This window comes from Bufo bufo, chromosome 2, assembly GCF_905171765.1.
Source record: "Bufo bufo chromosome 2, aBufBuf1.1, whole genome shotgun sequence".
NCBI classification, from domain to species: Eukaryota; Metazoa; Chordata; class Amphibia; order Anura; family Bufonidae; genus Bufo; species Bufo bufo.
In genome coordinates, this window is record NC_053390.1 from 715479567 (window position 1) to 715503467 (window position 23901).

At 42.9% G+C, this 23901-nt stretch overlaps 1 protein-coding gene across 1 annotated transcript in view; it reads left to right on the forward strand.

Moving 5' to 3' along the window:
- Positions 1-23901, forward strand: part of LOC120991014 (microtubule-associated tumor suppressor 1 homolog) — a 100323-nt gene that overhangs the window by 23504 nt on the left and 52918 nt on the right. Inside the window, exon 2 of the mRNA XM_040419904.1 lies at positions 18430-20780. Within this exon, the coding sequence (XP_040275838.1) occupies positions 18594-20780 (2187 nt within the window). The 5' untranslated portion in view covers positions 18430-18593. The remainder of the gene's footprint in view (positions 1-18429; positions 20781-23901) is intronic.

The following is a 23901-nucleotide window of genomic DNA, read 5'->3' on the forward strand; positions in this document are numbered from 1 at the left end:
GAACAGATACTGCACTTGCTAAGTCTTCTAATGTTACAGATCAAAGAGATATGTAATTCTATTACCGCCTTGTTTCTGAATTAAACCTTCCCAGCCTGAGATGTGGTTGGACATGCTGCTGCTCGGGGTGAATAGGCTTGTCCTTTGTCTTATTTTCTTGGCTCTTTCACAATAGGAGAGGTCCCTTGTCTGCTCAGATATCCAGTGTATGAATGAATCATTCATGAGGTTTGCAATTACAATGCCTACTGAAGTCAATAGGCCTAATGCAAAGATCCCATGGTTTAGGATTGTGTGATCACCTTACATGTGCCTCTAGATTAAAATGCCTCCTTTTCTTTTTTCATCAGTACCGCCAGTATTTGTACATTTAATATTAAATGTGAGGAAACTAACCTAACAGTAAGTGACACCAATACCAAGAAATGGACTCTGCTGCGTTTTTTGGTGCGTCAAAAAAGGCCCCAAAAAACTGCTGGGTTTTTGCAGTAACATACCTGAGTTTATGGTACGTTCTCTTCCAGAAAAGGGAAAATAACACAGCAAAACTGAATTACATTAATTACAAAATGGTTACACTAATGTAGCTTATTTCTGCTGTTTTCCTTTGCTGGTAGCACAACCGTTATGGGAGGCGGCACCCTGAAGGAAATAAATTTGGTTTAACACTGAGGTGGCGGCCACACGGTCAGGTTTCTGCATGAAGTTTTGGAAGCCAATATCAGGAGTCGATCATAAGAGGGAAAGTATAAAGGACCGATATGACTTATCCGCTTTTTTTCATAGCTTTGGCATCAAACCCGGATGCAGAAACCTGACCCTGTTGTACACGAATACTATATCTAAGGTGTGGCTGATTTACCTTTTTAGGCTAATTTCACACTGGCGTTTTGGCTTTCCGTTTGTGAGATCCGTTTCAGGGCTCTCACAAGCGGTCCTAAACGGATCAGTTTGCATTCTAATGCATTCTGTATGGAAAAGGATCCACTCAGAATGCATCAGTTTGCCTCAGTTCAGTCTCCATTCCGCTTTGGAGACGGTCCGTCTGATGAAACTGAGCCAAACGGATCTGTCCTGGCACACAATGTAAGTCAATGGGGACGGATCTGTTTCCACTGACACAATCTGGTACAATAGGAAACGGATCCGTCCTCCATTGACTTTCAATGGTGTTCAAGACTGATCCGTCTTGGCTATGTTACAGATGATACAAACTGATCCGTTCTTATAAGATGCAGACGGTTGTATTATCTATCTGAACGGATCCGTCTTGGCTATGTTACAGATAATACAAACGGATCCGTTCTTATAAGATGCAGACGGTTGTATTATCTATCTGAACGGATCCGTCTGTGCAGATCTATGATGGATCCACACCAAACGCAAGTGTGAAGGTAGCCTTAGACTGAACAGTTTGGGAGGACCCTGCACCTTTGATCCTCCATCCTTTGTGGTACTGATACTTCATACCTTTCTAGAAGCCCTTGCTGCTGCAGCACTGACGGTGCAGTGTTCCTCTGGCGTCTTGCTGCCTGATGATGGCGGCAGTCACTGACCACAGTCACATGCTATACTCTATAGATCACCCCATCAGGACTCTGTACAGCACGTCGTCATTGCTTGATTGGAAACCAGACTGGGAGGGGGTCAGATTTATAAGGGGAGGGTGTGTCTGTTCCTTTGTATCCTAAACGGCGGCCACTAAAGCCACCTTAAGTCTGGCTGTGTAATGTGGACACCCCCAGAATAGTCTGGCTTAACACAACTCATGGTGACTAGCACAATAAAGTCTGCCTGACACATTTCAGTCAGATAATCCGGCATAAACCTCTGCATGAGACATGAAAGCGGCCGGGTCACCGCTGGACCTCAGTACAGGATCTGGTTGAACTACTGTAGAGAATACACTACGGCAGCCTGCGCTCTGCTGGAGCAGCCTGCCAGTAACGTTCACCGGAGATGTGAATGGGGACTAACGGGACGGTACAAGCAATGTCATAGCGCACTTTATTCTGTATTCTGTCTGAATTTGCTCAGCCATTTGTGGCGTTTTATGATGCCGTTTTTCAGGTGTTTTCTCAGAGACTACTGTATAGGAAAAAAGTGGTCTGGAAGGGGTACATGCATACATCAATTTACCTCTGGGGTTATTTACCTGTTTAAACCCCTCCCCCAAAAATGTCAGAATAAGCTTTTTTGGCTGCTTTTTCTGTGTGCTACCTGTGGTTATTTGTGAAACTGAATTGTGAAACTGCTCAAAAGAAGATCTGTCTTTGTCCATGGCAACCAATCACAGCCCAGCTTTCATTTTTCAAGAGCACTGTAAGAAATGAAAGCTGTGCTGTGATTGGTTGCTATGGGCAACAAAGGCTGTGTTTCTTAAGCAGTTTTGACAAACTGCCCCAGTGTGTCGAAGTCTGGGTTGCCGTCACATTTTTGTCCTACGTGTGACGCCCACAAAAAACGTATACATTAAATGGATGCCACAATCACCATAGAGTTCCATTGTAAAAAAAACAAAAATAATTTTTTTTACATGTACAACTTTTTTTTTTTTTTTCTGGTCTCTGTAGGGTGGAAAGCACAGTGTAGGGTTGTTTTGATACCAAAATTTTTATTGAGTTTCGATACCATAAAGCAGGCATGCTCAACCTGCGGCCCTCTAGCTGTTGCAAAACTACAACTCCCAGCATGCCTGAACAGCCTACAGCTATCAGCCTACAGCAGGGAATTGTGGGAGTTGTAGTTTTACAACAGCTGGAGGGCCGCAGGTTGAGCATGCCTGCCATAAAGTATTCGATAGCACACAAAAAAAAAAAAAAAAAGCAGTGTGTATTGCAGTTTGGACTTTTCAAACATGGCGATATGTAATGTTTATTTGTTTATATGTTTTATATGTAAAATTGGGAAAGGGGGTGATTTATACTTAATATTTTGATTTAACTTTTTTTTATTTAAGAACTATTTTCCCCCTTAGGGGCCAGAACCCGGGATCTTTTAATCCCTTGTCCTATTCACCCTAATAAAGCTCTATTATAGTGAATAGGACTTCACAATCTCCCTGCTGCCCTGTGCATAGTGCACACAGCAGCAGGGAACTGACTATGGCAGCCCGGGCTTCAGTAGCGTCCTGGCTGCCATGGGGCTCTGATCGGAACTGCCACCAATGACTAGGAGGGGTGGGGACCCTGTGGCCACTGCCACCAATGATTTTAATACTGGGGGGGTTTGGGGGTGCACACTGCGCCACCAATGATTTTAATACTGGGGAGGAGGGAGGGGAGGGTGCATTGCGATACCAATGATAATATATTTAAGATTTAATACAGGAGGTGGGTGCGGCACCTGAGGGGTTAATTGCCGCTAATCACAGCTCCACGCCAGCACCCGCCTCCGGGATTTGTATTAAAGAGGACCTTTCATCTGGCAAAAAATTCTGAACTAAGTGTCATGATATGTACAGCGGCGCACAGTGATCTCACTGCACTTGCTATTATCCCTGGGCGCCGCTACGTTCAAGCGGTTTTACTGGACGGAGACTGCCCTTGTTCTCCTGGGTGTCTCCTTCTCCCAGGCTGTAGCGCTGTCCAATCGCAGCGCAGAGCTCACAGCATGGGAGGTTGTTTTCAGGAGAACAAGGGCAGTCTCCGCCCAGTATAACCAAGTCCCCTGAAGATACCGGAGGACATAGCGGGAGAACAAAGTGGCGCCCAGGGATAATGGTAAGTGCAGTGAGATCCCTGTGCGCCGCTGTACATATCCATGATACTTCAGAATTTTTTTTTACCAGATGAAAGGTCCTCTTTGAACATTTACTTTAATTGGTGGCGCAGTGCGCCCGCCCCTCTCTCCTCATTTGTGGCAGCGGCATGGGGGGGAGAGACTGCTTCCTTCTCCCCTGTGCTGCTGAGGAGAACACAGCGCGCTGAGAGCAGCGCGCTCATTGTTCTCTGATACTAGACTGCGCAAAAGGTTAAAACACTGGTGTAACAGATGTCTGGTCCGAAACCGCAATTGCCCAGAGAGCTTGATGCTTCTTCTTAGCCTCCCGTAAGTTTCCTGCAGGGATTGCCTTTTTTATGGTCAGACACATATTGGGGTTGGGGATCACCCTTTACTTAAAGGGATTCTATCACCAGAATTAACGATATGTAGATATTTATATGTGCCCATTATTCTTCATGCAGTGTTTACAATGATCCCTCTGTTTATGCTTTTTGTTCCTTATATTCTTATAAAAAGCGATATTTTTCATATTAAAATCACCTCTGTCAGAGGCCCAAGGGGTTGTCCCACGATCTCCTGGAGCCCAGCACCGCCTATTACTTAATTTATTCACTGCACTATCCTGACATCATGTAATCTCTGCTCCGTAGTTTCGGGCAGGCGCAGTGGATACTGTAGTCTGCGCCTGTGCGGACTACTGGCACCGGCTTCAACTTGTCCACTGCGCATGCGCCGGCTCCCTGTGCCCCCCCGATCGGACCGGAAAATACTATTTTTCTTTGCGCAAGTTGGTCCTAGGTGGAGGAATCTTCTGGCAGCAATCGCTCCTGACAATTTTGACCGACTCTGTGTAATACACTAACAGGCAATGATTACAATACAGATGTATTGTAATGCATTTCAGTGGGGATCAGACCCCCAAAAGTTGAAGTCCCAGAGTGCGACAGAAATAAAGTTTAAAAAAAGTGTTTTCAATTAAAAATTAAGCTTTAAGTTAAAATGAAGAAAAAAATGCCCCTTTCCCATAATTTTATAATATATAAGAGAAAAAACACACATATTGGGTATCGCCGCGTCCGTAACAACCTGCTCTATAAAAATACCAGATGACCTAACCCCTCAGGTGAACACCGTAAGAAAAAATAATTGTCAAGAAAGCCCATTTTTTTTTTTTTTGGTCACCTTTCATCACAAAAAGTGTAATAGCAAGCGATCAAAAAGTCATATGCAGCCCAAAATTGTACCAATCAAACCGTCATCTCATTCCGCAAAAATGATACCCTAAGAGAATCTCCCAAAAAATAAAAAAAAATATGGCTCTCGGAATATGGAGACACTAAAACATTATTTTTTGCTTCAAAAATGAAATTGGTGTATAAAACTTAAATAAATAAAAATTATACATATTAGGTATTGAGTACGTAACAACGTGCTCTATAAAATAGCTCCCGATCTAACCTGTCAGATAAACATGCTAAATAACAAAAAATACCAGTGCCAAAACAGCTATTCTTTTGTGTAATATAGAGCAACATTAATCATCTGTACCCTAAAATAGTACCAACAAAACCGCCACCTTATCCTGTAGTTTCCAAAATGGGGTAATTTTTTATTTTTTATTTTTTTTGTAGTTTCTACTCTAGGGACGCAAACTAAACTCAATATTTATTGTCCTGATTCTGTAGTTTACAGAAACACCCCATGTGTGGTCGTAAACTGCTGTACGGGCACACGGCAGGGCGCAGAAGGAAAGGAACGCCATATGGTTTTTGCAGGGCAGATTTCACTGGGATAATTTTAACTTAACCCCCAGTCTTCAAATGTGACATGGCAAGTTAAAATTATCCCAGTGAAATCTGCCCTCCAAAAACCATATGGCGTTCCTTTCCATCTGCGCCCTGCCGTGTGCCCGTACAGAAGTTTACAACCACATATGGGGGGTTTCTCTAAACGACAGAATCAGGACAATAAATATTGAGTTTAGTTTGGCTGTTAACCATTGCTTTGTTAGTGGGAAAATGATTAAAATGGAAAATCTGCCCAAAAAAGTAGTTATGAAATTTCTGAATATCATTTTCAATTCTTTTGGAACACCTAAAGGGCTAACAAAGTTTGTTAAATCAGTTTTGAATACCTTAAGGGGTGTAGTTTCTAAAATGGGGTCATTTTTGGGTGGTTTCTATTATGTAAGCCTCACAAAGTGACTTCAGACCTGAACTGGTCCTTTAAAAAGTGGGTTTTGGAAATTCTGAAAAATTTCGAGATTTGTTTCCAAACTTATAAGCCTTCTAACGTCTCCTGAAAATAAAATGGCATCCACAAAATGATCCAAACATGAAGTAGACATATGGGAAATGTAAAGTAATAACTATTATGAGGTATCACTGTCTGTTTGAAAATCAGTGAAATTGAAATTTAGACAGTTGCAAATTTTTCCAAATTTTTGGTAAATTTGGTATTTTTTTTAAAATAAATTAAAAATGAAATATTTTGATTCAAATTTACCACTGTCATGAAGTACAATATGTGACGAGAAAACAATCTCAGAATAGCCTGGATAAGTAAGAGTTTTAAAGTGATCACCACATAAAGTGACACATGTCAGATTTGCAAAAATCAGTCTGGTCCTTTAAGGTAAAAAATGACCCGGTCCTTAAGGGGTTAAAGCCGTAAGAGCCACAATGGGGGTGGAGGATGTTCAAAAAAAACTCACTCCATTCAGGAGGAGATGTTTGGGGGATTAAGGACAAAAAGCCAGTGTTCCTGATTAACGAAAACATTCGGGATATGATCTTGAAGGAATGGTCAGACTCTGAAAAGAGGCTAGGGGTATTTAGAGAATACAAGAACCGCCTGTTATTTGATCCGGCAGTGTCAAGACTATTTGACGAGATCCTCAAAATAGACGTACAGGTAGCCAAGGTTATTAAAAAAAAACAAAAAACTCTTTACCCTTTGAAGACTCATCCCAATTGAGGGACTCCATGGGGAGGAAAGCAGACAGCTTACTACATAAATCCTGAGAGGCGTCCATGTGTAATCTTAAATCTAACATTGCTGCAATCTCTGTCACGAGATCTATGCATCTTTGGCTAAATGAGTTGGTCTCATTTGAGGGATAAGACCCCCATGGAGGAAATAATAAATTCCATCCCCCTTCTAAAATCAGCAAAGCGCTTTTTAGCGCATGCGTCTGTTGAATCCATTAGATTCTCCGCCAAGGATGCAGGTCTTTCTAATGCGGCACGTCATGCCCTTTGGATGAAATCGTGGTCAGGGGACTAGACTTCAAAAATGAAGTTATGTTCTATCCCCTTTTCAGGTAAGTATGTCTTCGGTCCAGTCTTATACAAGATCCTGGAAAAGGCGGATAAAAAGGTTTCTGGAGGATAGACCTTATAGGAGGAAAATTCCCTTTCGTTCCTTTCAGGGCCAAGAGAGATCCTACAGAGGGAAAGGGAAGTCGGGACGCTGGAGTTAGCCCAAAGCAGGTAAGGGGAAAGGGTTTCTTCTTAATACCCAGAGTAAACCCACCGATAAACAATGACACAAGTGGGGGGGGGAGGCTAAAGAAATTTCTATCTTCCTGGAAGAAGGTAACATCAAATCCCAGGAGGTTGTCAGAGCAGTCTACAAAATAGAATTTTCTTCAGTCCCCCAAGCAGATTTTTTATATCAAATCTGGGGTCACTGAAAGCTCAGTGCAGCATTTGCCAAGAGATCAAATATCTCATAGATTTAGGGGTTGTAATTTAGGTCCCAGTTTCAGAACAGGACCAGGGATTCTATTCCTGTCTTTCTGGTTGAAAAAAACCTGTCATTCTGTATGATTATAAATCTGAAATTCCTCAACCAGTACATTTCCTACAGGAAGTTCAGGATGGAGTCTCTGGGATCCCTAATAAAAAGGAATTTGGTGATGTGTACAGTGGACTTTAAAAGATGCATATTATCACATCCCAATCCACCACAACTCTCAAATTGGCAACACTCGCCATTTTCCACCTCTTCCGTTTGGGATTTCCTCAGCTCCCAGAATATTCACTAAGCTGGTGATCGAGATGGTAGCATTCCTGAGACAAAAAGAACTAAACTTGATCCCTTACCTAGAAGACTTCCTTTTAGTGGGAGATACAGTAGATCAAGTACTAACAGATCTGGACACTTGGATTGTCAATCTGCAGAAATCATGTCTACAGCCATCGACCAGAGTACAGTTACTGGGAGTTTTCCTGGACTCGCAGTCAAAGACCACTCTCCTGCCCACAGACAAGATTCAGTCTCTAAAGGCGAAAGTCAAACCTTCCAATGGAAGACTATCTGCTCTATAAGAGAAGCTATGAGTTTGCTGGGAACTCTTCACAGTCTCAGTAATGTGGAGTGAACTACATTACTGTCCCATGCAGTCCTGGATTCTGGACATCTGGGACAAGCAACAGAGGTCGCTAAATTGCAAGGTTCCCATTCCAGTCTATTTAAAAACCAACTTAATCTAGTGGAAGGTGGACAACAATCTCACAGGGAGTGGCCTGAAGGAAGGCTCTGTATGTTCAGATCAAGACTGATGTGCGTCAGTCAGGCTGGGGATCAAAAATTGGGGACTACTATTACCAAGGTTCCTGGGCCCCTTTGGTAAGCAGCCAATCCTCAAACTTCCGAGACATGATCGCTGTATGGGAAGCCTTTAAAGACTACGAAAGAGGCTCTTCTGGATCACCACCTCAGGCTCCTGTCAGACAACAGTGGCTTACAAAGAAGCTTCTAGACCTTTCAAACAGAATATTTTACTGGGTCAAAAGGAACGTGAGTTCTATCTCGGTAATTTATCTCAAAGGGACCCTCAATCAGGAGGCTGACTGTCTAAGCTGACACACAATAGACCAAACTGAATGGTCCCTATATCCCAATCTCCAGCCCATGGACTCTTCCGCTCAGGAAAGACCTTCTACATCAGGGTCCCATCCTTCATCCCCATCCAGAGTTTTTAAGACACTCCTTGGATCCTGAGGTCGAAATACTGAAGCGTCAAGGATTTTTCAGACAAGGTCATAGCCACTCTCTGGTCCAGTAGGAAGAAGGTGACATCTGCCATATACCTAAAATTTGGCGGAGGTTCTGCTCTTGGTTAGGGGAATATTCTACTAACCTAGTTAGACCAAAGATTCAACAAATCTTAGATTTCCTTAAACAGGATCTAGAGCTGGGTCTTAGGCCATCTACTCTAAAAGTACAGGTATCGGCACTCAGCTGTTTCTTCGATGCAGACTTGGCATATCACAGTTGGATCAGAAGATTCATCAGAGCAGCATCAAGATTGAGGCCCACAACCTCTGGAAGACTGTCCGCTCAAATTCTTATCTTTCAAGACAGCATTTCTGATTGCGATCATGTCCGCAAGAAGGCTGGGTGAAATACAGGCTATCTCAATTAGTGCACCCTATCTTAGAATCCTGGAAGATAGGATAGTACTCAGACTAGACCCAGGGTTCCTGCCTAAGGTGGTATCTGACTTCCACAGGGATCAAGAGATCATCCTCCCGTATTTTTGTAATAACCCAAAAAATATATCAGGGAAGGTTCCTTTCACTCTTCAGACGTTAGACGTATGGTTCTGAAATACTTGGAGGTCACTAAGGAATTCAGGCAGTCCGATAGTCTTCATGTTCAATTCTCGGGGAAAAACAGGGGGAAGAGTTTTTCTAGGTCTTCCATTGCCAGGTGGATAAAGTGCACAATTTCCCGTTGTTATACCACTCAGGGGTTCCAGCCAACTTAAAAGCGCATTCAACTAGAGCCATCTCCTCTTTTCATGCTGAGAAAGCAGGTGCTTTCATGGAAGACATTTGCAGGGCTGCGACCTGGTCCAGTGTACCTACTTTTATTAAGCATTAACGCTTAGATTTTTCATTCTTCCAAACTGTCCTTTGGATGTAAAATCCTTCAGGCAGTAGCCCCCCTGAGATGTTATAATTTTGGATATCTCCTTGTGGCCGTCATGGTGATATGGAAAATTGGAATTTAGACTTGACAGTAATTCGCTTTCCATGAGATCACCATGACGGCCCGTTATTCTCTCCACAATTATTATCATTAACTTAATTTTGTTGAGGGTATGAATTAATACCTTCTAATTATATAATACTTGCTTAGATTTATCTCCACCTCTCACTCTTGTAATTTTTTATAAAGCACTGGTGTATGGTGGAAGGGGGTTGGGGGGGAGTGTTTTAACATTTATCTGCTTCTGAACCTACAGAGTTGAAGGGCTCCTTGTGGCTGTCATGGTGATACCGATAAGTCGAATTATGTTTTTGTTACTACAAAAAACACAGGTGCTAAAACGGCCATAAACACGTGTAGAAAAATGTGTGTGTGTGTAATATTAAATTTTGTGTCTTTTTTTTTTTTATTTATTAATTTTTTTTATGAATTGCTTTCTATGCTGACTTTACCACATGTGCAGTTCCCTTTCTTGTGTTATTTTAAGCTCTGCCCTCCTAAATTGACAAATCATATGACTGCAGGACCAGGCTTTTCGTTTGAGTCACTTTGGAAGAGTTGATGAGGCTTATGGAATTTTAGCTTCTCGGTTTATAGTGGGAAAGCCATCCTGTCTTGATTGCACGGCTCTGTAGTAATAGAAGTGCATTCAGTGTGTGTCTTGGCTCCTGTGCAGAACATTCTGCCATTTTTTTTCTGTGTACTTGGAAGTGGAAGAGAATAATGTTGGAAAAATTTAAAGAAATCTGGTCTGTTAATGCATTTATGCTATGGAATTTACTTTCTGTACTTTTAATATATGAATATTACTATGGCAACTTCCAGTGTGGAAACTTGCTGAGTGGGCGAGAATCTTACTTACGATGAGAAACTCGCACTAGGACTTGTCACTTGAATACATACCTACCCATGCACACAAAATGGCCCCAATCAAAAGGGTCTAAAAGGGCACTATATATGGAGCTATTCTCCCCTATAGTCAATGCTACTTGTACAGGTTAATTGTAAGTTCAGTCAGTGTTGGAGGTTTTGCATATACTCAGTCGTAGAAAGGCTCATGGGCCCTGGTGCAAGGGTTCAGCTTGGGGGCCCCCCTTCCCTCAGTGCTTTGTAGCCAGGGGCGCACATGGCCTTCCTGCTGCTTGAGGCAAAAATTAACCCCCCCCCCCCCCCCCCCCCCAAATCGTTTATGACCTAACCCCTTCCTTCCAGCCAGAGGTGTAACTTGACCTGCATGCACTTTCTATAATACCGGCGTCTTCTTGTGTGGCACAAGGGTCTTTGGCCTCCTCAGGTTCCTGGGGCCGGGAGCATCTGCTACCTCTGCACCCCCTATAGCTACTGTACGTCCTCGCATAATAAAGAGCAGTGGCAGTCATTGGATTAGTGTACAATGGAAAAGCCTTAAAGGGGTTTTCCAGTGTTTTTGTTTTTTTGTTTTTGTTTTTTGTTTTTTTAAATCCAACTCCAGAAATTAAGACCACTCTGCTCCGTTGTGCCTGTTTCTGAACTTACCGGGATGACGTTCGCTGGTGCAGCCAATGACTAGCCTTAGTGGTGACATTTCCCCAAGCAGGTAGAAGTGGATCGGCACTCGCCCTTTGATGCTAATAATTCTTCACTTTATTGCTATCAACAAAATACAGGCAAATGTGACGCGTTTCGGCTAATCAGTCTTTTTTCCCAAGCAGCACATTGCTGTTGGGTCACATGCTGCTTGGGGACATGTCACCGCAGTGGCTAGTCATTGGAGCTACAGCCAATGTGACCATGCAAGAAGTTGAGAAACTCTGATGGAAGGACATCCCAGAAGCCGTAGTTTAGTGGTGGGGACTAGGTTAGTATGGATTTGCTGTGTATCTTTTGGTGTGGTGAATTTGATTTAGTTATACACGGCACCGTTATACACTTTATTTTATTTTTTTAATCGATGGCTCTCCAGGGGGTACATTTTGTTTCACTTTTTTATATATCCTTTACTGTACAATGACTGCTTACAGTTGTATGCAAATACAAAAGCCTCTAATCATATTTTAGAACCTCTTTAAAGGGCTTCTGTCACCCCGCTAAACCGTTTTTTTTTTTTTGTGTTTAATAATAATCCCTACACTGCGAGCTCTGCATACATAAGTTAAATAATCATTTTTGTTCAGTAGAATTTGATAAAAAGCGATTTTTAAAATATGCAAATTACCTTGCTACCAGCAAGTAGGGCGGCTACTTGCTGGTAGCAGCCGCATCCTCCGACCCTAATGACGCCCCCTCCGCATTGTGATTGACAGGGCCAGGGAACGGAATCGTTCTCTGCTGGCCCTGCCTGATGGCATTTAAAATCTGGCGCCTGCGCCGCGGCCATGCCTATCTTCAATCTGCGCAGGCGCACTGAGAGACGGCCACTCGCTCGGCCGCTCCATCCTCAATGCGCCTGCGCCGATGACGTCACATCTACACCCGGCGCAGGCGCATTAAGGAGAGAGCGGCCGCCTCTCAGTGCGCCTGCGCAGATTGAAGATACGTACGGCCGCAGCGCAGGCGCCAGATTTTGAATGCTAACAGGCAGGGCCAGCAGAGAACGATTCCGTTCCCTGGCCCTGTCAATCACAATGCGGAGGGGGCGTCATTAGGGTCGGAGGATGCGGCTATTTTTGAAATATGCAAATACCTTGCTACCAGCAAGTAGGGTGGCTACTTGCTGGTAGCAAGGTAATTTGCATATTTCAAAAATAGCTTTTTATCAAATTCTACTGAACAAAAATGATTATTTAACTTATGTTTGCAGAGCTCGCAGTATAGGGATTATTAATAAACAAAAAAAAAAATGGTTTAGTGGGCTGACAGAAGCCCTTTAATCACTTTATAATATTCTTTTGGATCTCGTTGGGTCTATCGGCAACAAGGCCAGCTTTTCAGTTGTAAACTTTGGTTAATAAGGTCAGTGAATCTTAAGAAGTTTAGGAACATTAAGGCCCCTTGCAGACAAGCGTGTCCGGATGCGTTCAGTGAAAACTGCGTGATTGTGCAAACAAAGCCATTCAGTTTTGTTTGCGGTCACGTTCAGTTTTTATCGCGCGGGTGCAATGCGATTTACTGCATTTTGCACGTGCGTGATAAATAAACTGAATGTTTACAAACAACATCTCTTAGCAACCATCCGCACTTGCTTGCAGATGCGATGCGATTTTCACGCAGCCCCATTCACTTCTATGGGGCCAGCGTTGCGTGAAAATCGCAGAATATAGAACATGCTGCGATTTTCACGCAATGCAAAAGTGATGCGTGAAAAACATCACTCATGTACACAGCCCCATTTAAATGAATGGGTCCGGATTCCGTGCGGGTGCAATGCGTTTGCATCACGCATTGCACCTGTCCGGAATTCGCGCTCGTGTGAAAGGGGCCTAAGGGTTGTGAACATGTCCCAGTGAAGTGACCCATAGAGGACACATGACCCACCTCAAACCGGATGTTGATGCGGGGAGACTGGAATTGAAGGAGCCAGATCCCAGTGGCCTGAAAGGCCCTTGGGGGGTGGACAACCCATTTAAATTATGCATTGATATAGCTTTATTTTAGCTCTATTTACTTTATATAAAGCCTCTTTTTGCGGGTAATCCAATAAAATGCCTGATCATAAAATATGGGATACTCCTTTGGTGTGTTTGGGCATGCACACGACCATTTGTATTTTGCAGTCCGCAAAAAATATGGATGACGTCCGTGTGCATTCCATATTTTGTGGAACGGAACAGTTGGCCCCTAATAGAACAGTCCTATCCTTGTCCATAATGCAGACAATAATAGGACCTCTTCTATTTTTTTGTGGAACGGAAATACGGAAACGGAATGCACACAGAGTAACTTCAGTTTGTTTTGTTTTGTTTTTTTGCGGACCCATTGGAATGAATGGTTCTGTATACGGTCCGCAAATAAACCATAACTGACACGGAAAGAAAATACGTTTGTGGGCATGAGCCCTTATTAGATCCCAGAAATTCTGTAGATCAACAGTTATTAGTCTTATAGGCACTTAAAGGGCTTCTGTCACCCCCCTAAAGTCATTTTTCTTTTTTTGGGCTAGTTAAATTACTTATATTGCGATATATGAAAATATAATGGTGTTACTTACTTTGATTCAGCAGTTTCTTCCAAAAACAAAGTTTTATAATATGTAAATTTGGTCTCTACCAGCAAGTAGGGCGGCTACTTGCTGGTAGCTGCTGCAGAAAACCGCCCCTTCGTCGTGTTGATTGACAGGGCCAGCCGTGATCTCCTCCTCCGGCCAGCCCTGTCGGCATTTCAAAAATCGCGCGCCTGTGTTCATTCGGCGCAGGCGCTCTGAGATGAGGAGGCTCGTCTCCTCAGAACTCCCTCAGTGCGCCTGTGCCGATGACATCACCGAAATAGAAGACGTCATCGGCGCAGGCGCACTGAGAGGGTGCTGAGGAGACGAGCCTCCTCATCTCAGAGCGCCTGCGCCGAATGAACACAGGCGCGCGATTTTTGAAATGCTGACAGGGCTGGCCGGAGGAGGAGATCGCGGCTGGCCCTGTCAATCAACACGACGAGGGGGCGGTTTTCTGCAGCAGCTACCAGCAAGTAGACGCCCTACTTGCTGGTAAAGACCTAATTTACATATTATAAAACTTCGTTTTTGAAAGAAACTGCTGGATCAAAGTAAGGAACACAATTATATTTTCATATATCGCAATATAAGTAATTTAACTAGCCAAAAAAAAATAAATCACTTTAGTGGGGTGACAGAAGCCCTTTAAGATAACCAGAGTGATAGTTATTGTCTATTCAGGAGATTTTGGGCGGTTCTCCTGGCGGACCTGCACTTGAAGGATGTTTTGACCCCCCCCTTCCTGTCTGTCCTCTACAAAAGAGGAAGATCCATTAGCGATCGTCTTGTACATAGTTATTGAAAGCCTACTGTTACCGGCACATGGTTAGATGTCAAACGTGTGGGAACATTAAGGCCTTATTCACACGTCCGTTGTTTCTTTCCTGATCTGTTCCGTTTTTTGCGGAACAGATCTGGACCAGATCTGGACCCATTCATTTTCAATTGGTTCTGAAAAAAAATCTGACATTGAGCTGTCCGTATTTTTTCAGGACCCATTGAAAATGAATGGGTCCAGATCTGTTCCGCAAAAAACGGAACAGATCAGGAAAGAAACAACGGACGTGTGAATGGACCCTAAGGCTACTTTAACACTGACGTTTTGGCTTTCCGTTTGTGAGATCCGTTCAGGGCTCTCACTAGCGGTCCAAAACTGATTAGTTTAGCCCTAATGCATTCTGAATGGAAAAGGATCAGTTTGCCTCCGTTCAGTCTCCATTCCACTCTGGAGGCGGACACCAAAACACTGCCTGCAGCATTTTGGTGTCCGCTTGATGAAACCGAGCCATATGGATCCGTCCCCATTGACTTACATTGCGTGCCAGGACGGATCAGTTTTCTCTGACACAATCTGGCACAATAGAAAACAGTCTCCTTTCAATGGAATTCATGACGGATCCGTCTTGGCTATGTTACAGATAATACAAACGGATCCATTCATGGCGGATGCATGCGGTTGTATTATTGTAACAGATCCGTTTTTGCGGATCCATGACTAATCTGCCCAAAATGCGAGTTTATAAGTAGTGTTAGTCTACTTTCACACTGGCGTTTTAGCTTTCCGTTTGTGAGATCCGTTCAGGGCTCTCCCCAGCGGTCCTAAACGGATCAGTTTTCATTTTAATGCATTCTGAATTGAAAAGGATCCGCTCAGAATGCCTCAGTTCAGTCTCCATTCCGCTCTGGAGGCAGACACCAAAACGCTGCCTGCATGCTGGAGCTTTCGTACGTCATTGACCCTATTTCCGGTATATGACCTGGGGGTACGAGTGTTCTGATAAACACTATTGCTTTTACATCCGACAGCCACTTTCCAGCTCCATTGAGCGCTATGTACAGGCTGTAGACGGGGTAGACTGCACAGACTGCTTGTACCTCTTTGTACAGGTGATTGGTGAAGGTGCCCTCTCCTCATTGTCCCACAGCTAAAGGCGTCTGATGTGTCAGAGTTTTGCAATGACACCACTTTAAGAATTATTTAAAACTCTCTAATTGGTAAAGCTGTCTGGCGTTGCCTGTAGGTTATTGTGAATCATTGGTAATTGACTTTTTATCACACTGCAAGCTTATTCTTGGCTTTCTGGTCTGACTTTTCTTCAAGTTGTATCCATTTTTCTTTCTTCTGCGTTCCCATACTTGCCAATCGGAAAACCACCTTAGTAAGGTGACTGATGGTAAGGTAGCAGGATCTGGAGTGTGGTGTAATGTGTTTGTAGTCCACCATAATGACATGGTGTAGCCAAATGGCTTGCAGAAGAGGTACCGTAATCGCCACTTGGCTCCAATACCAGGGGCACCCTGGCTCACCCACTTATGCTGCCACTAGTTTTCTTTGGCATAATTCATCATTGTGAAATTAGTCATGTTTTTTTCCGTTCTGGCAGCATTCTGTTTTGTGATCGGGCACAAAACCGCTGCAAGTGATCCGGCACTGAAAACAATGCAAGTCAATGGTGATGGATCAGTTTTGTTTTTTTAGGAGCTTATAAAACTGGATCTGTCACCCATTGAGTTTCAATGTATTTAGTGACGGATCTGGTTTTGAGATCCTCTGCCAGATCTCCATACCGGAATGAACAACGCAAGTGTGAAAGCAGCTTTATAGGTGTAAAGATAAATTGGAAATTTTTACACAATGTGTGACTTTTACACCACTCTCGACACTTTTCAAAGCAGTGGAAGGGGAGACTGGTATAAATTATAGCACAAATCTGAGCCAGTACATTACTGTAGAAGGCTTACCTTTCTGCTAAACAGTCTGCCAGAAGTGTCAAATTTAGCGGTCATGCGCACGACCGTATGTATTTTGTGGTTCCACAAAACATGGATCCGCAAAAAATGCAGAGGTCTGTGCGCTTTCCGTATTTTATGGAACGGAACAGCTGGCCCCTAATAGAACAGTCCTATCCTTGTCCGTAATGCGGACAATATTAGGACATGTTCTATTTTTTTGCAGAACGGACATGCGGAAACGAAATGCACACAGAGTAACTTCCGTTTTTTTTATAAATGAATGGTTCCGCATATGGTCCGCCCCAAAAAAACGTAATAGACACGGAAAGAAAATACGTTCATGTGCATTAGCCCTTATTAAAATGCTTATACTTGCAGCTTACTATAGAGCACCTTTGATGAAAGGGGTATTCCTGTTACATTATCTTCTATCCACAAGGACCCCCACCCTTGAATGGGGACCCTGTACCCCCTGCAGCGCCATGAAATGAGTGGAACAGCCAGTCGGGCTTGCACGTGTCTGCTCCATTCATTTCTATGAGAGTTCTCACATGCGATCCCCGTTCTTGTGATTGGTTGGCATAGGGGTTGACTTAAAGGGGTTCTGCACTTTGTTTTAACTGATGATCTATTGTCTGGATAGATCATCAGCTTCTGATCGGGGGATCAGCTGTTTGAGAAGGCAGCGGCGCTCCAGCAGCGCTGCGGCCTTCTCACGGTTTACCGCAGGCCCAATGACGTCACAACTAGTATGAACTAGCGTGGGCGCGGCTAAGCTCCATTCAAGTGAACAGAGCTTAGCCCCGCCCAGGCTAGTTGATACTAGTCGTGATGTCAGTGGGCCGGCGGGAAACAGTGAGAAGGCCGCAGCGTTATTGGAGTGCAGCTGCCTTCTCAAACAGCTAATCGGCGGGGGTCCCAGGTAACGAAACCCTGCCGATCAGAAGCTGATGATCTATCCAGAGGATAGATCATCAGTTAAAACAAAGTGCAGAACCCCTTTAATGTTACTGGAATACCCCTTTAAGGCTGACGTATGTAACATTTGTCTTAAATATTCCCTCCAGAGTTTTAGGAAGGTGAAAGGGAAGCTACTTGATTTCAGACTACAAACTATTGCATCTAGGCTGAACTTTTCCTGGTTTGATATCATTGATTTCTAACCTGGTTTACAAAGTTCAGGGTCCTGATAAGACCAGTGCAAATATGATAAGTGGCGTTGGCAAACAAACAAGTCCGGTTGCTATCGTCATTGCTTTCTAACACTCCACAACTGTTGCAGTCGATGGAAAACGTTGTGATGTAATGGTTGTGTTCAGTGTGACTCGTGTCACTCTGGTGTGACAAAATATCAGTTATGAGAAAATATGAAGACTGGCATGTTAGAATAAGGAGAACTTCAGACTGCATTTAGATCCACTTTAATATATAAAATATTACTTGAAGGAATTTGCATAGTGAATGAAGCTGGCCATATGCATTTGATCTATGTTGGCCAAACCTGCTGATGTTGGCGAGACCAAATGACCATACAAAGTGTATCGGGGCAACTGACGCTTCTCCAGTGGCAGATGTAAGGGGTTGATGAGCATCAGGCAGTTGGATTTCAGCTACTTGATCCTTTTTATTTTTTCTTGGAGATGGGCCGCTACCAGCTAGGTCAAGCTGCGGCTTCCTTATCCTTGCTCACCAAGCAGGGATGTGTATGAGGGGGACAGGAGTAGCACACTTGCTCACTCAGCCAACAGCCATCTTCTGTGTATGGCTAACCTTACATTTCAGTGCTTTTGATTATTATCTATTCATTTTATGTCTATTTAATTATTTCTTTTTTGTTTTTTTTACAGATCTGACCTGATGAATGCATAACTGCCCAAAAATAAGCTTATGTAATAGATATTTGCATGGACGTTCCTCCTTGGTCAAGGGATAACTTTTGCTCTTCGTTTGACTTTATTCACTTTTCATTGAAATGCCCTGATTGAAGTGTACAAAGCTGAAAGGCAGCAGGATGAATGTAGATGATAATGTGGAGGAATCGACCAGGAATAGATTTGGGTCCCCATTGCTCTACGATGATGATGGTAATGGGAATGTTAATGCCGTTAAGATTCCCAAGTATTCGAACTGTGAACCAAATCTAAATTCCAGTGCTCCCGCTATTGCTATCAGATATGGTGATGGTAATGATTCTATGCTTAAGGATCGCAATGGAGTGGAGCTGGGGGAAAGTGTGGACCATCTAAAAAACACGCATGATGACAGTATGACGTTACACCAAATTGAATTTGACGAAACTGTGGATTATGTCAATAAGGAATCTTCTGAAAAAATACTTTTATACCCCAGTAAGGTCTTTTTACCTCCACAACATGAATCCACACACAATGGCCGTATGGCAGAAACAATAAGTTTGGATACAAACACATTCGATTTTGAGGAAACTGTGGATTATAAGGAATCCTTTAACATTCCCAGTACGATCCCTTTGTCAACACCACAGGAATTCACCACACATCCCAATTCTTTAAAATATGAGCACAGTAGTTTGAATGCTGACAAGTCTATGCCTTATATACAAAAGACAAATGAAGCACAATATAGGAAGATGGAGTCTTCAAGGACTTCACAGTTCACTGTAAAGAAAACTGATGAACCCTGTAAGAATGTTCTGAAGGAACAGGTAGAGATGGGTGCCCTTTTTTCCAAACAAAAAGACTCAGAGCTACCAACAATGAGTTTGTTTTTTATGTCATGGGACTCCATTAATGCAGAATGTATGAGGAAAAACAGTGTTTCTAGTGGCTCTGAAAAGCCATTGAGTGCTTCTTTACTGGAAAGTTCCATGTTACCAAATGCCACCACGGAAGTGTTTTCAGAGTCCTTGAAGTGGTTAAACAGTATCCCTGGCAGCTATCCAAATGATGAACAGCCCACTAAGGACTTGAGTTATTTTGAAGTGCCTCCACATAATAGAGATTCCAAAGAAAGGGTGCTCAACAATATGGGTGCAGAATTTATAGAACATGTAACAGACACAGACGTGACCACTAGCAATACCCCCAAAGAAGCCAACAAACCTGATAACCAAGTTCTAAACGTTGGCCCAGTCATGAAAATTAAGGATTCAAACAAAAATAACTTGTGTTCTGCTCCTTGTACCGAAGAAGCCATAATTCCAGTTCTACGTATAGAGGAAACTGACCTTGACACACAAAATGTAAATGGTGTCCATGCTGAAGACACTGGCTCTGTTAAATCCTCTTGTGGAACACAGTCTTTAAGCTCAGAGTTAACTAACTTAACTGGGAACAACTGTGAGGATACTTTCTTAATTGAAAGTCCTTGTTCACAAACTGGTGCTAAGACGTACACTTCCACGCCTCTGCCAGAGTCAAAAAACATGACTTTCTGTGTTCCAGTGATAGAGGATATTGGACAGATTGATATACCCAAAAATCCAGATTCTATAAGGGACTTTTACCAGGAAAGTGCTGTAGACGTCGCTAAATCTTGCATCGGGAATGTTATAGCCAAACAAGCTAATAGGAAAACTGTCACAATACCGTCTGTTCCAAAGGCCAAGAAAAACGAAGTGGTGAACTTTCCCAAACCCAATTTTAAAAATGTAAAGGCAAAAGTGCTGAGTAGACCTGCATTAATCACAAAGGATTGTCCTTCAACCTTTTCTAAATTTTCTCCAAGGTCTCCGCAGTCTCAATCTAATGTATCTTCACCTGTAGCATCACCTCGGGCCCCTGCTTCTGCCATCAAAACACTGAAGAAAAAACCTGTTCCTGATCAGGACCTGAAAACAGAATCTGCTATTGCTAAATCTCAGAAGCAACCAATTAATAGACAGATCTTCCCAGGCCAACCTGCACATGCCCCAACCCATACTAAGTATGCTTTAGGTAAAGCTCCCAGAACGGCTGTTTTGAAGCAGTCGCAGGATGAGATTGAGAGAGCAAGTTCGTCAAATTCAACACGCTCCTCTGGATCAGCTGCTATCTTAACCTGCACAACCAGCTCCAGAGTGACAGACAAGGCAAAGACCATTTCAAAGACTTCTGCTGTGAATGGTGAACACATGGGGCCAGATAAAACCAAGCAGAATGGCATTATAGATGCTCCATATGAAAAAACTGAATTCCAGAAAGAAGATGGCACTTCTGGTGATCCATTTAGCAACGTATCAGTAAGTGTGTATTGGGTCATTCCTATATTTCTTATTTTTGTTGTTGTTGACTTTGCGCTTGTATGTACTCACCCGCCAAAGTTGGAGGTCTATCTATCTATTTATCTATCTATCTATCTAGACATGGCTATTTGACTAGTTCTTTAATACGTTTTTCATAGTACCTCCATTCATTCAGGTGAACTTATAAATGTTTTACTTTTTGGTATCCTACATTTACGCAGCAGTAGCTTATTACTCTACATGGGCCTCAGTGCTGTGTTCATGTAAACATCCAGCATGATTGTGAAGATCGTATTTCAAGTAACCTCTGCCAAAACCGCACGTATATCTGCTGTGTCCAAACTCATTCCAGATCTCGCTGCTCAAGCATTGTGCTTTTGTGTTTGTCCTGCATCCAGTTATCCGAAGATTCCGTTTTTTCCTATGTTTACATGTTAGACACCACCCGCTGCAGTCCTGGGAACTGGTGTTCTGGGCTGAGAGTTTGTTCTCCATAATAATGAGTCTATAAACATTGCTCCTGGCTCTCCTCATGTACGAGACATTGAGTATTTCTGGCTTAATGATATTATGGTTATATAATTGGGTGATGAGTAGGCGGTGGTGTAGTTTTTTATTTTTTTTTCCACAGTTTTATTTCAAAACAGACAAAGATAGAAAAGTTTTCATCTATCAAGTAAGAATGATTTTTTTTTTTTTTTTGTGTTTTTTTTTGTCGTCATTACAAGTCTGCCCTAGGGGAAGGTGCTTCTGATCCAGTTAGAGGAATGTCCTGTTCTACAGGCTTGTACGTGATCTTAGTACAAATATGAAAAATAGCAAAGTGTCCCAAGAACTGATTATCTAAGTCCTGAATGTACAATGGCTATTAACCATTTCAGCACCGGGTATTTTCTGCCATTTAACAACACGAAAAAGTTGTTTTTACCTGTTTTTAGTACTGTAAGGTCAAACTATTATTGTACTTTCACACTTGCGTTTTTTTTTTCCGGCACCGAGTTCTGTCATCGGGGCTCAATACTGGAAAAGAACTGATCAGTTTCATCCCCATGCATTCTGAATGGAGAGAAATCCGTTCAGGATGTCTTCAGTTCAGTCACTGAAGGGCGTTTTGGACAGAGGAAATACTGCAGTATGCTGCGGTATCATCTCCATCCAAAATTCTGGATCAGATGCCGGATCCGGCATTAATTTACATAGAAATGTATTAGTGCCTGATCCGGCATTAATAATACCTCAATGCCGGATCTGTGAAAAAAATATCCATACGGAGAGACTGATCCGTTCTTGCAATGCATTTGTAAGACAGATCCGGATCCGTCTACAAATGCTTTCCGTTTGCATGCAGATTGCCTGATCAGGCAGGTAGTTCCAGCGACGGAACTTCTTGCCGGATCACTCTGCCGCAAGTGTGAAAGTAGCCTAAGTCTTAAAATGGCTTTGACTGTTTTGGGCAATGGATTTTTCCTTTTTTTTTTTGCAGTATGCTTGTAAGGTCGAAATGACTTTGTAAGTTACACTGTAATTTTATGAATTTTTATTTTTTTTATTTTTTTTTGTCAAGCTAATCTTTATTTAGTAAGAGGTAGCAGTCCTTCTAAAGGTGCTTGCTTTGACTGTGTTAGTAATAGTTGGAGCCAGTACAATGCTGAGTTTCGAACAGTCAGGCCCTCACACTAGAATTGACTGATTGTTAACTGGCAGTGTAGTTCCCAATCCACAGCCCCCCAGAATTGCTGCCACACTTTATATTGGGATCTCTGTAACAAATAAAGCCTTCAAGCATCCTTATTGTTTGTTGGTGAGTTGGACCCATAAAAGCTTACCTAGCTTAAAGTCGGACCCAGACCACAAAAAAAATGCAGTATTTAGGTAATGCTTTGAAACTAAAAAGGTTCCCAAAATGTTACTTGCTTGAATGCAACCATTTTAGGCTACTTTCACACTAGCATTCGGGGCTCCGCTTGTGAGTTCCGTTTGAAGGGGCTCACAAGCAGCCCCGAACGCATCCGTCCAGCCCTAATGCATTCTGAGTGGACGCGGATCCGCTCAGAATGCATCAGTTTGGCAGCGTTTATCCTCCGCTCCGCTCAGCAGACGGACACCTGAACGCTGCTTGCAGCGTTTGGGTGTCCGCCTGGCGGTGCGGAGGCAAACTGATCCGTCCAGACTTACAATGTAAGTCAATGGGGACGGATCCGTTTGAAGTTGACACAGTATGGCTCAATTTTCAAACTGATCCGTCCCCCATTGACTTTCAATGTAAAGTCAAAACGGATCAGTTTGCATTATCATGAACAAAAAAAAAATTAAAATAAATTATTATTATTTTTTTTTTTCATGGTAATGCAAACGGATCCGTTCTGAATGGATCTAAGCGTTTGCATTATAGGAGCGGATCCGTCTGTGCAGATACCAGACGGACCCGCTCTGAACGCAAGTGTGAAAGTAGCCTTAGACCTTCTTCAGGGTAATATCTGAAAAATGTGACAGCCGTGGCAAAAAGACAATTGGGCAGCACTGGTAAAATGTACCTGGTGGGCAGCACAGGTACTACAGCTACCAAACAGTGTAGTGGACTGTTGCCCTTTTCACATACTTGGCAGAGAATTTATCAGTCCTCCTAACAATTTTGTCGCAAGTGGTGTTTCATCTCTGATCTCGCCCCTTCCGAAAAGGGGGGAATAGGCAGGGTGAGTGGCCAGCAGGCCCAGCAAATTTATCTGCACGACCGTTTTCTGGCCAGTCTTTATAAATGTCCCCCTTAGTATTTTTGGGGCCTGAAGTCAAGCATTCTGGTCTTTTGTCACTCTTTCTCAATGTTCTTCAGAAGCCTACAAAGACCATCGCATATCTTTTTAGTACTACAATCCTAGTAGTAGTCATTCTGTATTGCACACACTTGGCAGTCGCCTGCATTATTTATGAAGTTTGTATAATTTAGCGAGAAGGTGGCCATGACATTCACAATGACTTTGGATACAGTCTCTCTCTATCTTGCGGTCTACATTTACAGTAGTTTAATTTAGCAGTAATTGTAGTCCCCATGCTTATGTTTCTATTCCTCCAGGCAACCGGAGTCACTTTCTATGCAAACTCAAAGCCTTGCGGGTCAAAG